Below are 19,358 nucleotides of genomic sequence, written 5' to 3' on the forward strand. Positions count from 1 at the left end.
AAAGGTTGCCGACCCTGCTCTAGAAATACTCATGCATGCTGTACCTGTAATCTCATCGATGTGTAACTGTGTGATCTGAATCTGTATTGATTGTCAGAGAGTCATTTATGTTTATCTCAGAACTTTTCTAATAGCATATTTCTCGTGATGTGTATCTGCAGTTTTATACAGCAGCACAACATGACTCGTTTCTATTGATGCGATGCAGATGTTGATCTCTTCTGTGACCTGCTCAATAATTAACAACTGTTATAGTGACATTATTACAATCAGTGGATATTTTCTGTTCACACCTGTTTACAGTTATTTCCACATTTATTATTATTTTTTCCAAATATATCTGCTCAGTCCATCATGTCATAGAAAGAGGGAAACATTGCCTCTGTTGATGAATCCAAACCCATGATGTCATCCTCGTAGCTGACATCATTTTTAACCCTTTGCTTATTTTATTTTTAAAAGTCTTTTATTATTATTTATTTTTTACTTTACTCCTATTTCACAGCCTTATAGCGAACATATGAGCTATATTTCAAGCACTGAATTTACACTGTAATGATGTGTTTGTTTGATGGTGCAGTAGCTGGTGTGCAGATAGTTCCCTCATCACTTCCGCCAACGTGAACAGGAAAAACATGTCAGTAGGACACAGAGGGAGGAGGGGGGGGGGTGGTCGTCACTTCGATGAATATGGTGGGGGTTGTTTTTATGTTTAATTGAGAAATGATCCAAAATAAATGATGTCATGTTGCAGCAGCTGCTGTGTTTCATTTTTATTTAATACTTGTTTCATCTGTTCGTTTATCTTCATCGGTTTGTTCATTTATTTATTTTAATTTCAAAATGTGTGTCATTGCTACAGTGCTGCACTTCCGGCTCAACTGCTGGTTCGGGATCGGTTTCCTGTATTAACGCGCAAGTGTTCCCGCCACAGACTGACCTCAGATCAGCTGTTGGGGTTAGCCTCTGCCTCCCCGTCTCCTCCAATCACAGCTCCGTCCTGTCAGTGCCAAGTGTTGAACTCGACAGAGGTGGGAGGGAGAGGGGGGTATAAAGGAAGTCGTACCACTTGGTCTTCAAAATGAGAGTCTGGAACTGAACCCTCAGGGTAACCGAAAAAAGAAACACTTTACTTTCAAAGCACCAAATATTACCACATAAAGCATGATGATGTATCAACTCTTTCAATAATATTCTTTTTTTATTCGTTTAGGTTTAACTTGTTCCATACATGCATCACGTAGGAGTTTTCCCAGTAAACACTGCTGTTTTGTAGCGTTAGTTAGTTCCTCTGTCTCTGCAAACCTTCCGTTTGTGCTGTTGGCCGCAGAACTCAGTAACTCAGCTTAGGCTTTGTTGCTGTATATTCAATCTAATCCATCAAACACACACACGCACACACAAATACTCGATTAAGAGTTTTGCTGTGAAGTGTCGAGCAGGAAGCAGTCCGAGTGCCTCTCGGGCGCTTGGTTCGGCCACTTTCGTTTGCGGTATCCGTCCCAGCCTGCTCCCGGTGAAGCACGGAGACACACGGGATTAGGAGCAGCAGATGCTCCGGTCCTCGGAGCGCAGGACGTCCCCGGTCACACCGACGCGTCTACCTGTGGAAGCTCCCGTTATCAGCAGCGCGGGAGGCGCATTACAGGGAGGATCAGGACGCTGCATCAGCGGGACTCTTTATTCTAAGCAGCAGGTTTAATGGGGCCTGTCAGTCTGAGTTAGTCAGGCAGTGTGGTGGAGCCAGCCCGATGTGATTGGGTGGAGGTGGTGGTCACTCTGGCTGCTGGTGTCATGGTTCCAGTCGGAGATGGGCCCGAGCTCTTGTTCTGCGGCGCAAACAGCGCAGTGATACGCGGTGATGCGGATCGTGCTCTGTTGCTGTAAATCCACCTGCAGCCACAGTAACGGCTGCTGTTCCTAATAATGTGCCTTTAATGCTTCCGCAGGGACCTGCGTGTATGGCCGGCTCCCGGTGCCGTGGAACTGCGGCATCCATCAAACTTGCGGGATGACGGAAGGAACCGAGCCTCCTCTCTCACCCACACGCTGAGGAGGCGTTCATGGGCAGCGGGAATTCCAAACACTGCGTGACTTCAAAGAGTTGAAACTGTTGGGGCAGCATGGATGATGAACAGATGAGACGCTTGGCTCAGTAACGGAAGAAGGACATAAACTGAGCAGCAACCTACAGCACACGTTGGGGCGACCACAGCAGCGCCGTGGTTAAACAATACTGTCAGCTCATTGGTCTTTGTGACACTATGATGGTGGGAGGCACCATCACCTCGTACCCGAGGACTGCGGTGGTCTGAGAATCAGGGTTGCAGAGCGTCTGGAGAACTGTCAGCACTATGGACTACCACTCCGAGTGCTGCTTCTGTGACCCTGAGGAGGGTCACTGCAGCCTGGATGAGCCAGCTCTTCATAGCATCCACGCACCCAACCGGATCCGGCCCTCCTCGTACCGAGCCTTGAGGAGTGCTGTGTCCAGCCTGGCCCGCATCGATGACTTCTTCTGTGAGAAGATCGGTTCAGGCTTCTTCTCGGAGGTCTTCAAGGTATGTGACCTCACCTGAGTCAGCTGCAGGGTCAGAGTAGACCTCTGCTGGTGTGCCCCATAATCCTCCCATGAAGAAGCCACGTTTCCTTCATCTTCCCACACTTTCAGATAGACAGACAGTGGCTGGGGTCTGACACTTTATAGCAGCTGTGGGGAACTCCTCGAGGGCCGGTGTCCTGCAGGTTTTAGATGTGTTCTTGACCCAACACAGATGATCAACATGGCTAAATGACCTCCTCAACGTCAAAGTTCTCCAGAGGCCTGATGATGAACTAATCATGTGATTCAGGTGATATCTAAAGCCTGCAGGGCGCCGGCGCTCCCTGCCCTGCTTTATAGCCTTTACAGATGAGTTTCCTCTGCTGAGGAAATCAGTTTGTCCTGCTTTTGTTTTTGCTAGATGTCTGCTAGCTTTAGATGTTGGAGGTGGAAAGTGTGCGGGACAGTTGAACAGTCCCACACACCTAGTTGTAGTTAGTTGACAGTTTATTGTCAACTAATGCAGACTGACAGGAATTTGGAAAGTAGGCATTTATTGTATTAATAAATGTTTCTGAAGCAGAATTTTCCTGGACGTGAATTTTTGATTCTCTGAGCACACGTTTGCAAAAAGAGCACATTTGGAGAGTTGAGGGTTCAGCAGTGACACGAATCATTTTGTCACTCACAGACTTTATTCACAATCGAACACAGAAAAGAAATAAAACTTTTAAATTAAGAAAATGTACCATTTAAGGAACATATTAGCCCGTTTGTAATCTGATGGCAGCCGTACAGCTCAAACACTTGAGCTGTGATTCCCCCTGTGTAGCATCCCCTCTATTCTCCGAGAGAAGGTTAAAGTCTGGGACCAGACTAGTACCTGGATGTTTGGGAATATGGGCCCGCTGTCTGACAGAGGATTCAGCTGCTCAATAGTCCTGGGTCGTCTTTATTGTATTTTCCTGTTTTCCGTTGCTCGGTGACAGTTGGAGAGCAGACAGGTCAGTGCACCATCTTGACTCTTGTACTATGAAGCCATGCTGTTGCCATAGATACAGTGTGTGATCTGAGCTGCAGCCAGTTGCTCCCCTGGATCATTTTTAGCCTTTTAGCTTTGTTTATTTGTTTGTTTTAGGTGATTTTCAGTCACGTACTCTAAGTTATTTTCATTTATTAGACATCAGACAGTTAAAATGTTCTTCCTGCTGCTGTAGTTGTTATTAATAACGCTTTGTTGTCAGCTAATAAGCTATTGATTTATTACTTATGCCATGATCCACAACCTGAAAAGAATACGTGACGGCACATAAAGCCACCCTTGGTGACAGTCATGTGTCCCTGCACTGGTGCAGGTCTACCCTCTGTACCCGGTTAGTTTTCCCACAGAGCGTCCAGAACGTTGAAGGAAACACTTGAATATATCAAATAAACCACTGAAAAGTGTTAATTTATATTTTCCATGAGGGCACGATGGGATTTTAGATGGGTGGGGTGTAGGAGAAGTGCTCACCCCAACCAATCACAGCAGATGGCCCCGCCCCTCCCTGAGCCTGGTGCTGCTGGAGGTTTCTTCCTGTTAAAAGGGAGTTTTTCCTTCCCACTGTCGCCAAAGTGCTGCTCATAGGGGGTCATATGATTGTTGGGTTTTCCTCTGTATGTGTTATTGTAGGGTCGACCTTACAGTATAAAGCATCTTGAGTTGACTGTTGTTGTGATTTGGTGCTGTGTAAATAAAACTGAACTGTATATGAGCTGAATAATAAACTTAGTCATCAGCACCAGACCATAATAAAACGAATGACCGTGTAGTTTGGAGCTGGCTGAACAACACATGATGGCACGAGCTTCATCACACTCCTCCTCCACTGCTCCCTCGTCACCTCATTCTCTTCCTCCTGACCTGAGCCCTTACCTCCTCAGCTGACGTCAGAGCTGTAACGAAGGAAACATGCAGAAATGATTTAGTCATGATATGTTTGCAGTTATTGCAGCAGACTAGATGTGCAACCCTTCTCTACAGAGAAAATAAAGTAGTCTCTAAAAACCTGACAGCTAGCCACCTATGATGTGATGCCACAGTGTCTTTAAAAAGCCACACTTCCTTGTGATAAAGGCTCTGATTACACTGGTCCATCTGAGAGTTTACTTGCTGATGACGTCAGAGCGATGATGCTGCACCTCAAAGCTTCAGTAAGACCAGCACGAGTTTAGGGTATCCTCGTCAGCCCTTGGTTATCGTTGCAGCAGACGCTCTCTGACCTGTTTCCTTTCACAACATTTCGCAGCTTCCTCTGGAGCACACAGACATGGATGCTTCACACCGGGCATGTTGACAGCTAAACAGCCTTCTGACAGGATACAAACGACAGCAGAGTGTTTTGATTTGTCGGGGAAACATGGAAACTATTTGATGCACATATATCTGTTTTTAATCCTAATTTATGATTGAGTGTCTCCAGTCTGTGTTACGCTTGTCGGCCAGTGGCAGTTGTTATTAGTCAACAGTGGGATACAGAAGGTTAAACAGAGCATATGTGTGTGGGCGGAGTCACAGGCCCATTTTGGCAGTTTGGTTTTGATTGGTCAAAGTGTTCCTGAGAAGATTTCATTTCCTGTTGAGGAGTTTCTCCAACTTGTCCAACTCTGAGTTATTAGTGGCACCAACTGTGCTCGAGGCACAAGCTTGGACCCGTTTTACCCACTCAAGTACCAGATTTACATCAACTGGTGCCAGTTGATCTGTGGCTATGGGAAGGGCTCCCCCAATAGATTCACTGGTGACTGCAGGACACTTACCCCAGTTTCTGCCAGCGCTGTCACAATATCACTGTACTTCACTCACGATTCTATATTATTGCGATTTTCCCCTTTTTTTTAGTACAAATGATGTCGTCAAAGTTTAACTTTGACAGTTTCTGTTTGATCCAACATGACAAAGTTGTGCTATTGTCAAGTGCTGTCAATGAAAGCCGGCGTCAATGTTGCCATGAGAAAGAGTCGTCCTGCTGTCGCTCTGATATCAGATGATATCTGATATCATCTGTTTCAGAGAGCACGAGCACCGACTACCATCAGACACTCTCTGAGTTTTAAAAAGGGAGTTCTTCCTCCCCACAGTCATCGTAGGAGATCATCTGGTTTCAGTGCTGTATGAGCGAACCATTATGAACCATTATGAACCATTATGAACCATTATGAACCATTATGAACTGGTGATATACAAATGAGAGTGTATTGAACTGAGAAGACAAAGGAAAACCAAACATGTGCAAAGCTTTTAAGACTTGTTTTCTTCTCCAGGAATAGAAAACATTATCACAGCTATTCAGCAAACCTCACAGCAGGTCTTCAGTGTGTTAATGTTTGTGTTAATGTTTGTGTTTATGTTTGTGTTAATGTTCAGAATGAACAAAAACAGAGGAGTGATCCCTCACTGACAATCACTTCTCTCTTTTTTTAATAAACGGGGAAAGTTTTCGTTTAAAGCCTTCATCCAGCGTAGCAGTGGACACTTAAATTAGCATTTGGAAATATCTCATTAACTACTTGAGTTTTCAAACACAGGAAACAGCTGTTCCTGTGTCAGTCAGTCAGTTTTAGAGCTTTGACTCTTATTTCTTTTTGACTGCACGGACGTCAGACTGACATCTTAACAAACTTCTCTGGCTCCTTTTCAACAAAGACACAGTTGAACAATTTCCCAAAAGAAAAAATATTATTCAGAAATACACAAGTTATCTTGTAAAACATTGATTTGAATCTACATTTTACATTTCTGATTTTAGCCTCATACAGAAACTTTCCTGTGGTCAGATTTAGTGAATCATGTGTGCAGTTTAAACTCCATGGGGCGGAGCAACAGGTACCTCCAGTCCTGGATGTTGTCTCATCCATGGATGGAGGATCAGCTGCTGACAGCTCTCAGTAACGCTCAGCTGACACGACTGCCTCGGTTAGTGCCTGATGATGCAGCTCCTGCATAACCTTGCACAGCAGTTACACTGCAGTAGGTCTGTCACTGATTTACCAAACATCAAGTAATATTAGATGCTGGACCTACAGCAGGCAAGCTGAAGGTGCCAGCAAACTTTTTTATTTTTCCTGTTTCAGTTCTCAACAGCTTCATAATTTGTAAACTGCTGATGTGAAGTTCCAGATATTTACCCCCAGGGCCTTCACGCTGTAAGGTAGAGGTCCTTAAGTGACTGAGAGAACCCCAACGGCCTCCTACGAGCGAGCACAGCGAACCTGTGACCTTAATGACCTCATGTGACCACGCGCACTTGCTCTTTTTTTGTCTCGTGTAGACTTTTATGTTATGCTCAGCAGGAAAGAAGAAGCCGCCGTTGTCGTCTGTTGTGTAGTTGAAGATAATCACTCGGATGCTCCTGGGCCTCCGGCCCTCTCAGCAGTTCTTATACTCCACCAACATCCACTCGTGCATCCAGAGCCATGTGCATGTTGGCAAGAGTGTGAAGTAGAGCAGCATGTGTTGCAGCCACGGTGGAGCCGTGCAGCAGCGTCAGTACCAACAGTTACACAACTCTTCTGCTTCAGGTTTAGTTCTCGCTGCACATTAGCGGTCTCTTATCATTAGCACAACAGTAATGCTAATGTGGGAGCTAGGCAGCAAATGCTATCAGTCCCATCCATCTGCATTAATGGACGGTGTTCATGTAACAGGCGTCTGTGTGTCGTTTCAGTTTGAAGGAACAGCAGCAGCATAAAAACAACTCTACCTAAAAAAGTGTTTATTATTATTTATACCTTTGAAGGTCTGTTGCTCCCATTTTCAGAATTGTCACTGTTGGTATTGTTTGTATTACACGTGTTGCCGTGTGTCACCCTGTTGGTGGGTTACCCTGCTGCTACTTTGATTTAGCCATATGTGGTAGTATACTCATGTGTATGTACTCATTCTTGTTATCACATTACGTATAAGACATTTGCCTTACATGCAAAGAGCACTGGGGGAGACACAAGCTGCTGTAGTCCCAGCCTGGGTCAATGGGACGGCTCCTTTAGACTTCTGTGGTCAACTTTCACACATGTGGTTTGATACCAGGATTATTCAAAGAGTCCTGTTAACTCTGTGTCAGATGTGGTTGGTTTCCAGCTAACATTTTACTGTAAACTGGCTGAAGACAGAATAGTTACGAGTGTCATTATTGTAAACAGCTGCACCTGTACTGTGAAGTTTTCTGCTGCACTGCATCACTTCCCCCAAAGTAGAGCAGCTCAATCGCATTAAGTAAAGCTGCTGTGTGACTACAGTGCAGAGCTTTGTGTCTGCTGCTCGCATGCCTGCAGACTTGGTGCTGTTACACAAAAAGCCGAGTGTAAAACCTGCTTTCTTTATTTCCTTCCTTCTTTTTGTAAGAAATAACAAATATGCAGAAGATGGATGGAAGCACATTTAGGGGCATCAACAACTTTCCCCTTTTGCACCACAGTTCACTTTTCTTCCAGGTAACCGTGTGTGTACACGAGTGATCGCCTCCTGAGTGGAGGCTCGAGAAGATGATAGGCATGCAAAGCAGCACGCCTTATTATTTGCTCAGGGAGAGGTTTATACAAAGTGGAGATTTTTCTTCTTATAAGCCAAAGCTTTACCCCCCCAGAGCCAAAGAAAGAGCAAAAGCTTTTATTGTGAAAGTGCAGACGTGAGTGTGGAAACGTCACCAGTTTAATTGTCTCACACATGAATGAATGAATGCTTTCCCACATTTAAACTTGGATATTTTGCAGCTTGTTCTTGTTTGCTCACCAGAAAAATCAGTTTGCGCAGTTTCATTCTCTAAAATGGAAAAAATTCAAGATTTTTATTTGCCATTTGTGCACGAGACCAACAGTCCATGCACATTTGAATTCTTGTGCAGAGTCCCATTTAACCCTCTCAGGGCAGGCGTTGCAGATTTGCAACAGTTAAAAACGAACAACCTGATTACCCCACATACATAAATGATGAGTTTCTTTTACTCAGGAGTACCACCGCAGGACGTGGTTGTGCATTAGCAACAAAAAGTTTAGTTTGAGCCTGAGAGGGTTAGGAGGTAAAAGCAGGTCTTCTTAGGTTTGTCCTCACATGCTGCCAGAGACATTACAGTGTTGGACATGGGGACCAGCGGGGACAGACTGGATGGACCGTAGGGTCAAAGGCATCGTGTCCGCTTCTTTTATTCCATTTTGAAATGAGACTGTGTGTTTTAAGTTTAACAAATGCATGTTTGTTAAAGCTAAATAATTACATTTTATCATATTCTGGGAGCACTTCTTCCATGTTTATTGTTTTGTTTGTTTTGTAGCTAAAGACAACATATTTAAGATTTCATATTCAGCAACGTGGCTGAGCTCTAAATGATCAAATAATGGTAGCAAGCATGATGAGTCAGCTACATCTATAAACTGTAGATGCTGCACACAGATGAGGTCTGCTGCAGTGGTTAGCCCATCAAACAAATGTAAATATTAGACAAAGATAACACAACTAAATAGAAAATGCAGTTTGTTATTGTTTGTTACTTCTCTCACCCCAACCAATCACAGCAGATGGCCCCGCCCCTCCCTGAGCCTGGTTCTGCCGGAGGTTTCTTCCTGTTAAAAGGGAGTTTTTCCTTCCCACTGTCGCCAAAGTGCTTGCTCATAGGGGGTCATATGATTGTTGGGTTTTTCTCTGTATCTATGAAGCGCCTTGAGGCGACTTTTGTTGTGATTTAGTGCTATATAAATAAAATTGAATTGAATTGAATTGAAGTTATTGAAGGCGTTAATTATAAAGGAGAACAAAGATCCAAACCCAGGCCTGATTACTGCCACAGCTGTTCCAAATCAAGAAATCCCTTAAATAGGACGTACCTGACAAAGCAGAGCAAAAGATCCTCAAAGCCGGACGACATGCCGCGATCCGAGGAAATGCAGGAACAGCTGAGAAACAAAGTTTCTGAGATCTCTCAGTCTGGGAAGGGTTATAGAGCCGTTTCATCATCCACCAATGGTGAAAACATGGAACAGCTGAAAGAGCGATGACTCATCCAACAGGTCACAAAAGAGCCCAACATCCAAAGAACTGCAGGCCTCACTTGCCTTAGTTAAATCAAATCAAAGCAAATCAGTGTTGTTGTCACATCACATGAGCAGGTACACTGGTACAGCACTGCAAGGGACATTGTTGTGTGAGCTTCACAAGCAACAGAGGTGCAAAATGCAATAACAGAAGAACAAGCAAAATATAGGAATGAATATATGTGCATTACTGAATATGTATATCTACGTGTGTGTATACATATATATAAACAATTAAAAATTAAATCTACAGAGGTTAGCAGTTGAAAATGTGCAAAACAAGTGGCATTTATCTACAGTGTGGAGTGCATAGTGTTGAGGTTCTGGTAAGTGAAGATGAGGTGTCTATGAAGTGTTCAGCAGCCTGATGGAAAAAGCTCAGTCTGCTGGTTCGGTTCCTCCTCACTTTCTTCAGGAACCGCTTCCTGTAGATGTCCTGGAGGGAGGGAAGCTCACCTCCAATTATCCTTTCGGCACACCTCACTACTCTCTGGAGAGCTTTGTGGTTGTAAGCGGTGCTGTTGCCCTACCAGGTGGTGATGCATCCAGTGAGGATGCTCTCAATGGCACAGCGGTGAGCCGTCTCATCACCTCTGGTGAGAAGACCCACCACTGTAGTGTCCTCTGCATACTTCACAATGATGTTGGAGTTGCTAGTGGCCGTGCAGCCGTAGGTGTGGAGTGAGTACAGGAGAGAGTTATGGTCAGTGTTCATGACCATAACTCCATGGCTACGCAGGCCATTATTGCCCAGAGTCTTTCTTATGGCAGAGTTCAAAGACGAAACCCACTGCTGAGCAAAAGAACCATGAAGGCTCGTTTACCAGAAAACATCTTGATGATCCCCCAGACTAGAGCAGGGCGATGTGACCAAAAATAATTATCACGATATACATTTGCAATAACGATATAACTGACGATATAATTGACACGAGACAAAATACTTTACAACTCCACAACTTTATTACTGCCAAAAACCCATCAATGTATTTTCACTTAAACAAGCAGCTGTTTTTTATCTGCATTAAAGTTATATAAAAATGTAACAGTGCAAATTCCTCACTGACAGTTTAACCAAAAGACATTTCCAGTGGAAACTGGCCGACATATCCTCAGCATAACCATGTATAATATCCACACAACTTAAAAAGAGGTTCTACACACACAATACGGTAATATTATGTTGAAGCACAGTACGTATCACTCCGCGAGGCTCCGCCTACAATAGCCGTAATGCTCCAACAATCCATCAAGCGGTGCGGCTTCGTAGTTTAGCAAAGTCGTACTGAAACATTTGACAGATTTTCGAGCACCGTGCACATAAAATCGTTTCGAGGTCAGTAAACACAACCAGAGTTCATACATAAGGCACACGGGATTATAAGGGGCTCTGTCGACTTTCAGAAAAATCAAAGGATTGATTTTAAGTGTGCCGTATTTTCCAAACAACACGGTAATAACGACGGCCCGCTAGCATGCGCTACCAAAAATAGTGCTTTGTTGTGTATCTGACGGACGAAAGCTAAACCAGTTCCACACCAGTGAAGCTGCAGCATTTTAACAAACCAGTTCTGGTTCATCGTTTCATTCAACGATCCGCTTTCGCTCTTCTCGTTCTGCGTCGCCGTCATGCTTTTTCCTCCATGTGCGTATGTAAACAAAGGCACTGCACATGCGCATTTTACCCATATTCTATCGCCATGTTTCATTTTCCTATCATTGCCCAACATTACACTGGTATTACTGTGAACGGTACGATATAAACCAGCCCTAGCCCAGACTTTTGGAAAAACACTCTGTGGACTGACGAGACAAATGTTGAAGGTGTGTGTCCCATTACATCTGGAGTAAAAGTAACAGCATTTCAGCAAACATCATACCACAGTAACATATGTTGGTGTTAGCTGATGGTCTGGGGCTGTTTTGCTGCATCAGCAGAAGACTTGCTGTGGTAAATGGAAGCATGAGTTCTGCTGTTTACCAAAACATGATGGAGAATGTCCGCACATCTGCTCATGACCTCAAGCTGAAGCTCACTTGACGATGATCCGAAACACACCAGCAAGTCTACCTCTGCATGGCTTAGGAAAAACAAGATGAGGACCTTGGAGTGGCCAAAGTCCTGACCTGTATCCGATTGAGATGCTGTGGCATGACCTTTGAAAGGTGGTTCGTCCTTGAAAACCCTCCAATGTGGCTGAATTACAACAAATCTGCAAAGATGAGTGGGCCAGCAGTGCTGCAAGAGACTCATTAACAGTTACTGCAAACGCTTGATTGCAGTTTTTCTGCTAAGGGTGGCCCAACCACTTCACTCTTTAACACAGGGCTAAACACCTTCATCTGGAAACTGCATTTTGTGTTTACTTGTGTTATCTTTGTCTAACATTTAAATTAGTTTGATGGTCTGAAGCATTTAAGTGCGACAAACATACAAAAAGTAAATTAGGAACGTGGCAAACACAGTAATAACATGTTTACTAACTAATTTCACCCAATAAAACTACAGTTCTTGGATCGTCTGTGTCACACAGCAGAGCATATTATTCGTGTAATAATTCCATTACAGTGCACAATAAACAACAACAGCACAAAGACCACATAAATGCAACCAGAGAAGCAGAGACAGCTGCTGTTAGTCTTTAACAGTTTTTATTTCAAATGTTATCACTTTTACTTTACAATAAACCAAGGACATGGTTATTGACTTCAGGAAGACATCCCCCCATCCTGCACTAACAGTGGTAAATGGTGCAGCCATTGAACTGGTGGACAGTTATAAGTATTTGGGGGTTGTTCTTGATAAGACTCTGTCCTTTGAGTCACATCTTGCTGCTACAAGGTTCAACAAAGACTTTTTAAGGAGGTTGAGAGGTTTTAATGTTTCATCTGAAATGATGACTCTTTTTTATAAAAGTTTTATTGAACCTGTTTTAACTTTCTGTATCATTGCTTGGTACGGTAATATGTCCCTGAATAATAAGACCAGACTTAACAACCTGGTTAAAGTGGCTGGTCAGATTTCAGGGAGGTCTCAGGTCCAGCTTGTGGACTTTTATAACAGGCAGGTGCTGAGGAAGGCGACCTCTGTCCTGTTGTGCTCAGATCATCCTCTCTTTAATGATTTTCAACTGCTTCCATCAGGTCGTCGTTATAAAGTGCCTGCAGTGAAGACAAAGAGACATAGATTGTCTTTTGTACCTACTGCTATTATCATAGTTAATAACACTAAACCATAAGTGTTGTTGCCATTGCACATTGTACTTTTTTGATGAAAAATCTAGGTTGTTTTCTCAGGCTTATATTATATTATTTTGGTGAGTGTATGTGATGTGTTGGTTGTCTGTTTGTTTGTACGGACACACTGCAAATCAATTTCCCGTTAGGGACAATAAAGTTACCATTGACCATTGACACGTTCTATCAGTATCAGGACTTAAGTCTCCTTCTTGTCAGTTTGAAGGTCCAATCACAGCACCCAACTCAACAGTAGCATCTCTGATGGAGGTGAGCTGGTGTACAGGGTGGAGGTAGAGAACAACCTGAAGCTAAACATCCTTAAAACCAAAGAACTCATAATGGACTTCAGGAGGCACAGACAGGTCCACTCCCCTCTCATTATAAGTGGAGAACTGGTGGAATCAGGGTTCTGGGCACCCACATCTCTGCTGGACCCACAACACTATCACCCAGTAAAGAAGCCTTACAGGGACTGCACCTCCCCCGAGGAAGAATAACCCGGACCTGGAGCTGCTGCTGGCCTTCTACAGCTCCTCAGTGGTGTTTGATACTCAGGAGCCTCAACTGAGAGCAGGAAGGCTGCACAGAGAGTCATTAACACCGCCTAAAAAGTCATTGGCTGCCCTCGGCCCCCCCTGGAGGCCATCACCAGATCCTCCTGTCTCAGGTAAACCAGGGCCATCACAGGTGACCCCTACACCCCGCCCACCCCCTGTTTGACCCGCTGCCCCCTGGTTGGCTTCAGGTCAATCAGGTCCCACACCTCCAGACTCCTGGGCCATTCAGACTGTTAACAAGCACTGGTTGTGTGTATGTGTGTGTGTGTGTGCACACACATGCGCTCTGCTCAGTAACAGCCCAGTGGATTTGTGCAGATCAGGAGGAGTGATGGGAAATCCAGAAAGCCTATTAGCTGTACTATTAATATACGCACACAAACACAAATGCATGCGAGTGCTTGGAGGTGCAGACACTGTATACACTCTGCAAGCACCAGTCAGTGACCCTGGTGACCACATGACCTACTGTAGCTGCAGCTCAAACTGTACGTATCAAAATGAGTTTATGGCCTCGTGAGGCTATCGTGTTCAAATGTGCAGCTGTGACGAGTCACTTGGACCAAACATTTCTCCCAATGAAACATTCAGATGAACAGAATCAGCGTTCTCGGGGTCCAACGTTACAGGATTGTGTTACATGCTGGTCTTGAATTTCACAACAGGTTTTGTGGCAGACTTTGTTGAAGCAGAGGTGGAGAGACGTTCACACTGTCAGTGTGTGAACAATCATTCTGGCTTTCTCTTTCTCTGTGCAGGTGCAGCACAGGATCACAGGGCAGGTGATGGCACTGAAAATGAACACGCTGGCTAGCAACAAAGCTAACATGCTACGAGAAGTCCAGCTCATGAACAGGCTGTGCCATCCCAACATTCTTAGGTAGGTGTAAATGTGCTTATTAAACATTCACTGTTCAATGTTTGATTTTGATCACAGTGAGATTTGAAGAACATTTTGCCCCTTAAATAAATAAAATCATCCTTTAAAAAAGGCTTTTTGTATTTACTCTGCTGATCTTTGTCTAATATTAACATTTGTTCGATAATCTGAAATATGTAAGTGTGACATATACCAAAAAAAATACAAATGAGCAAGGGGCGAATAGCTTTTAAAAGCACTGTGTATATGTTGTACATTAATGTTTGTTCTGTATTTATTGCATGAATAAGACCTTTGCCAGAGTTAACTTCAGCACATTTTAACAGGTTCACTCAAAAGAAAAAATCAAAAAAAGGTTTTTTACACTTTATTTTTGTAGACTTTAAAATGGAAATCTCATTTCCCCTCTTAAAAGTCCGTCAAAAACGAATCATATTGAAGTTTAAAATGTGTAATAATAACAATTTACAACAATTTGCAAAGTCTAAAGTTTCAAAGTCTGAAGTTTTAAAGTCTAAAGTTTTAAAGTTGTGATCAAATGTTCTGTCGTTCCTCTGAGGGACACAAGGGGGCGCCATATCAACACATTCCGAGCTGTCCATCGATGGATGGGCGTCATGGTTACTGACATGTAGAAGTGATTAAATCGTGTTTCTTGACTTCCTGTCAGGTTTCTCGGGGTTTGTGTGCATGAAGGTCAGCTGCACGCTTTGACTGAGGTAAGACTTGTTTTGTCCTCTTCGTGCTGACAACATTTCCTCAGCTACACCTTATTCTCATGTCTCTCCTCCTATATTCATGTAGACGTTGTGCAAAGACGACATTCAAACATTCAAAAGCAAAAACGTTAAGTCCCATTTAGAGAGGCCCATCAGGGTCCCTGGAGGACCAGGGGATTAAATTAGTGATCTGTTCAAACGTCCCACGTTGAGCAGCTCTGTGTGTGTTTGGGCAGCTTTCCTGCTTCATATACACATTTCCTTAATGCAGTGAATGCTTGCACTGGGCAGCAGGTCTGAGGTTGGGACACATGTTTTAAACTGTGTGCTGGGAAGAATCCCCTGACTGGTTTACAGTGGGAGACATTGAATTTGAATTGGTCAGACCACAGGACAGCTTCCCTCCTGAGATACATGAGCTTGCAGCATTTCTGGATCTTGCTTGTATCTGGCTCTATCGTCTGTTTCTGTGCAGTACATAAACGGGGGTAACCTGGAGCAGCTGTTGGACAGTGACCTGTATCTGTCGTGGGGAGTCAGGATGGCTCTGTCTCTGGATATCGCCCGAGGGCTGCAGTACCTGCACAGTAAGGGCATATTCCACAGGGACCTCACGTCCAAGGTACAGCACACGAGTCGCATAGCTGCACTGATGAAAGCAGCGACAAAAATGAAACTTTTTAAATTGTACTTCTGTCTCTCTCGTTGTTCTTTATAGTTGTTAGAGTGAGACTCTCTGAAGTGGTTTAAACTGTTTTTACCAGCTGTTGTTTGCATATATTCATTTCTCGACGGTTCATCTGTTGCAGAATTGTCTGGTTCGCTGTGAAAATGGCACGTTCACTGCTGTGGTGGGAGACTTTGGCCTGGCAGAGAAGATCCCTGATTACAGGTGCAGGACGAAGCTTTTCTCTCCTGAGCTTCTATAAACTTGGTCTGTTTCTGCTCAGGTACCAGAATGTGTCCCAGACATCAAAAGGAAAATGGAAACATCGTAACCTTCTATGAAAAAGTCAAACCCAGCGATTCTCCACTCCAGCTCTGATCGTTAAAATAAATGGGACTTAATATTCAAACGTTATATTCATCTTTTTCACGTATGATCTACAAAGTGATTGGCAGGATTTTTGTGTGTGATTAGCTAGATCATGAAGAGCATTCACATTAGGTTCCTAATGACAGACCGGTCCACTCTCTTTACAGTGACGGTTCAGAGAAACAACCTCTGGCCATTGTGGGCTCTCCGTACTGGATGGCCCCTGAGGTTCTGAGAGGAGAACTTTACAACGAGAAGGTGAGCGTGTTTGGTTCTGTAAAACTGGAGTACAGTATTAGAGCGTAATGTTTGACACATATTGTGACCCTCCTTCCTTCCTTTAATTATAAGCAATGAACTCTTTACTCGGTACGAGGCAGTGGCTAATATTAGCTGATGTTAACAAACTGTCTGACCCTCTGTTTTCTCTTTTTTTATTTGAACTTGTTATTTTGAACATGTTGGTATTTGTGTTGTCTTTGTGCGTTTGTAGAATTGACAAACGCAGGATACTGAGTGACCAGTATCCTTTCACACATATGATGGGTTGGGGCTAGCTTACAACTGTGCTAACTGTGTGCTGTAACTAGCAGCTGCTACAACAGTGTGTAACTGTAGGAACATTTCTCAGTATAAGCAGCCAAGCAAAGACACATTCTGGTCGTGTCCAAATTCATGGGCTGCATCCTTCTGAGGACCCGGCCTTCGCGGTCTACGTGGGCCGGGTCCTCAGAAGGTCGGGTAGGCTGGAAGTAAACGGCTGGGGAAATTGGACGGTCGAGCCTTCTGATTAGCGTCACCGCTGTCTCGGTGGAGTTTAATAAACTCGGCCGTCTGCTCCTTGCTGTCTAAAATATAACAGGACACTGGAGTCAACTCTCGACCGTCTCACACTTCTGTTTAATCAGTTTTCTGTTTGACGTTTAGTCAGCTGTGTAAAAACCAAGGAGGAACCCACCCGGGGGATTAATAAAGTTTCATTTTATCTAATCTAATAACTTTAATCTCAGCCAAACCGATTTACTCACGAACAAACAAAACACTGAAAAAAGCCCAACAGTAACATTTTTAGGTTGTCTAAGTGACTTATATATTACGTTTAACCCGAGCAGCGAAACTCTGCGGTGATCTGAAAATGATGTGCCAGTAGTGATGCTCGAGCTCCCGGCGAGCTATCGAGCTGGTGGGTAGCAGACGTCTCCGAAAACGTCGAAGCACTTTTGCAAATATGTGATATCTTGATAAACCGAGCAGATATTTGATGTTTACACAGCTACTTTCTCGCTGAAAATATGTTAAAAGTTTATTTTGTGACCCAGAAAGATTAATAAGAGTAATTTTAAAACTTAGTAGTGGCCGCCATTGTTGGAAACTGGAGTTTGGCTGGGCCGCGCTATGAATTCTGGGATATGGTGGGCCACGAAGGACACACCCGACCCATCCTTCAAATTCGGGGAAAAGGAGGACGCATTTGTCGGCTGCATTCAGAGGAGTCTACGAATTTGGACAGCCTTCGGCACGTCGCTGTGACGTAATCGGTCTACAAATGCGTCCTCAGGAGGAAGCAGCCCATGAATTTGGACACGACCATTGTTGTGGCAAATCCACTGATCCAAGAAAAATGGACCAGACATCAGTTATAGAAGCGATAGTCTTTACATAAGACTTCGAAAAAGGGTGTACAACACAAAAACTGACCAACATCAGAGCAACATATCATAATGGGTCCAGCAAACCTTTTAGTTAAATATGAATAAGTTCCATCTCTACAACAAAGGATTCTGGGAAATGAAGTCTCTAATGAAAATAAGTAATAAATGCTCTTTTTTGGCAGAAAATGAAATCTATAATTAACAGGCAATAAATCATTTACCACATAACCAAAATGCTGTTATCAGAACAATAAATTGCAACAAAGTTACAACAAGTAATAGATTCAGAATTCAGATATCTGAAACCATAAAAGCGTGTGAAGTGTTTCCACAGTCTGTGGCTGAGCGTTCTTCCAACAGATGACCAAAAATAAAGGTTCTTCCTTTGTCTTAGTTTGAAATGTTCCTTCTTAATCTCACTCTGAGTTCAACACCGTTCCCCAATTGCATGTGGAGCTGACAGGGTCAGAGTCAGACGCTGATAGGAAACTCATCGTTGCTGTTTCCTCTTTCAGCCACGTCGAGTTTGCAGTTAAGATGAAATTTATTGCAGACATTATTGCAAACATACAAAGCAGCTAAAAGATCCCTTTGTATGTTTGTCTTACCTCCACCCACCCAGTCACAGCAGATTGTTCTGTTGTAGGTTTCTTCCTGTTAAAAAGGAGGGTTTTTCCCCACTGTTGCCAAAGCACTGTTGCTCATGAGGTCATATCATTGTAGGGTCTCTACCTTATAATATAAAGCACCCTGAGGCAGTTGTTGTTCTGATTTGCCTTTGCCGTCGTGCCATCTTAACTCTCCATGTCAGAATCAATGCACACATCATAGCACGTCATCAAAGACCTGATTCGTTTACGTCCGGATCACAGACATCGATCCAAACGTGAGACTGGGGAAACCTTAATAAGGGCTGCACTGAATGGATGCTTCTACTTAACATTAACTGTACCAAACCAAACCAGCCTAACAAACAAACCTACTGTAAAATGAAATCTACCACAGTGTAGCTCGTCAATCATAAGGTCATGTTTGTGTAATTGCATTTAAAGTTACCAACCATTAGACTCTGCCCCCAAACTCTCCAGGTTGGGGTTTTATTGTGTTTGTTTTTGGTCTTGGCAGACTTCATAGAGCTCATTTAAATGAGTTGGTCCTGGCTTTTAAGCTTAGTCCACACGTTTCCAATAAGGTTGATTTCAGGGCTTTGGGAATGCTGCTCCAGAAGTTTAATCTCCTGTTTTATCAATTCCAAAAGTAGCTTTGGTGTATGTTTGTTATCCATGTGTCAACTGGTGAAGTTGAATAATTTGTTATTAGCAGGTTGTTTACAGTACAACTGGCAGCAAACTAGCTCCAGGGCATGATGCTGCCACCTCAACCTGAGTGGAAACATCACCTGTTTCAGAGCATATGGAACAAAGACATCATGTTCATCTGATGATGTTAAGAGTTAGGCTACGTTCACACTGCAGGTCTTAATGCTCAATTCCGATTTTTTGATCAAATCCGATTTTTTTGTCTGCTCGTTCACACTACAAATAAAATGCGACAGCAAACGCGCTCTAGTGTGAACGCTCAAAGCGGCCCGCATGCGCAAAAGAAGACGTCACACACAACGCGCTCTGTTTAGACCCAGACCAACAATATTGTTTGACTGATGGCCT

General features: G+C 43.6%; 1 protein-coding gene across 6 annotated transcripts in view; it reads left to right on the forward strand.

Annotated features, from left to right (window-relative positions):
* The window catches only part of LOC146517666 (dual specificity testis-specific protein kinase 2-like), an 84,572-nt gene that overhangs the window by 54,634 nt on the left and 10,580 nt on the right, over positions 1-19,358 (forward strand). Inside the window, exons 1-6 of one of the 6 annotated variants that reach the window (XM_085163861.1) lie at positions 1,430-2,561; positions 14,163-14,284; positions 14,955-15,003; positions 15,479-15,625; positions 15,813-15,895; positions 16,207-16,297. In XM_085163861.1, the coding sequence (XP_085019987.1) occupies positions 2,355-2,561; positions 14,163-14,284; positions 14,955-15,003; positions 15,479-15,625; positions 15,813-15,895; positions 16,207-16,297 (699 nt within the window). In that variant the 5' untranslated portion in view covers positions 1,430-2,354. Of the gene's footprint in view, positions 1-1,429; positions 14,285-14,954; positions 15,004-15,478; positions 15,626-15,812; positions 15,896-16,206; positions 16,298-19,358 lie in introns of those variants that run through there. The other 5 variants (XM_085163865.1, XM_085163866.1, XM_085163862.1 and 2 more) reach the window with 5 other exon arrangements.

This window comes from Neolamprologus multifasciatus, chromosome 6 (assembly GCF_963576455.1).
Source record: "Neolamprologus multifasciatus chromosome 6, fNeoMul1.2, whole genome shotgun sequence".
NCBI lineage: Eukaryota > Metazoa > Chordata > Actinopteri > Cichliformes > Cichlidae > Neolamprologus > Neolamprologus multifasciatus.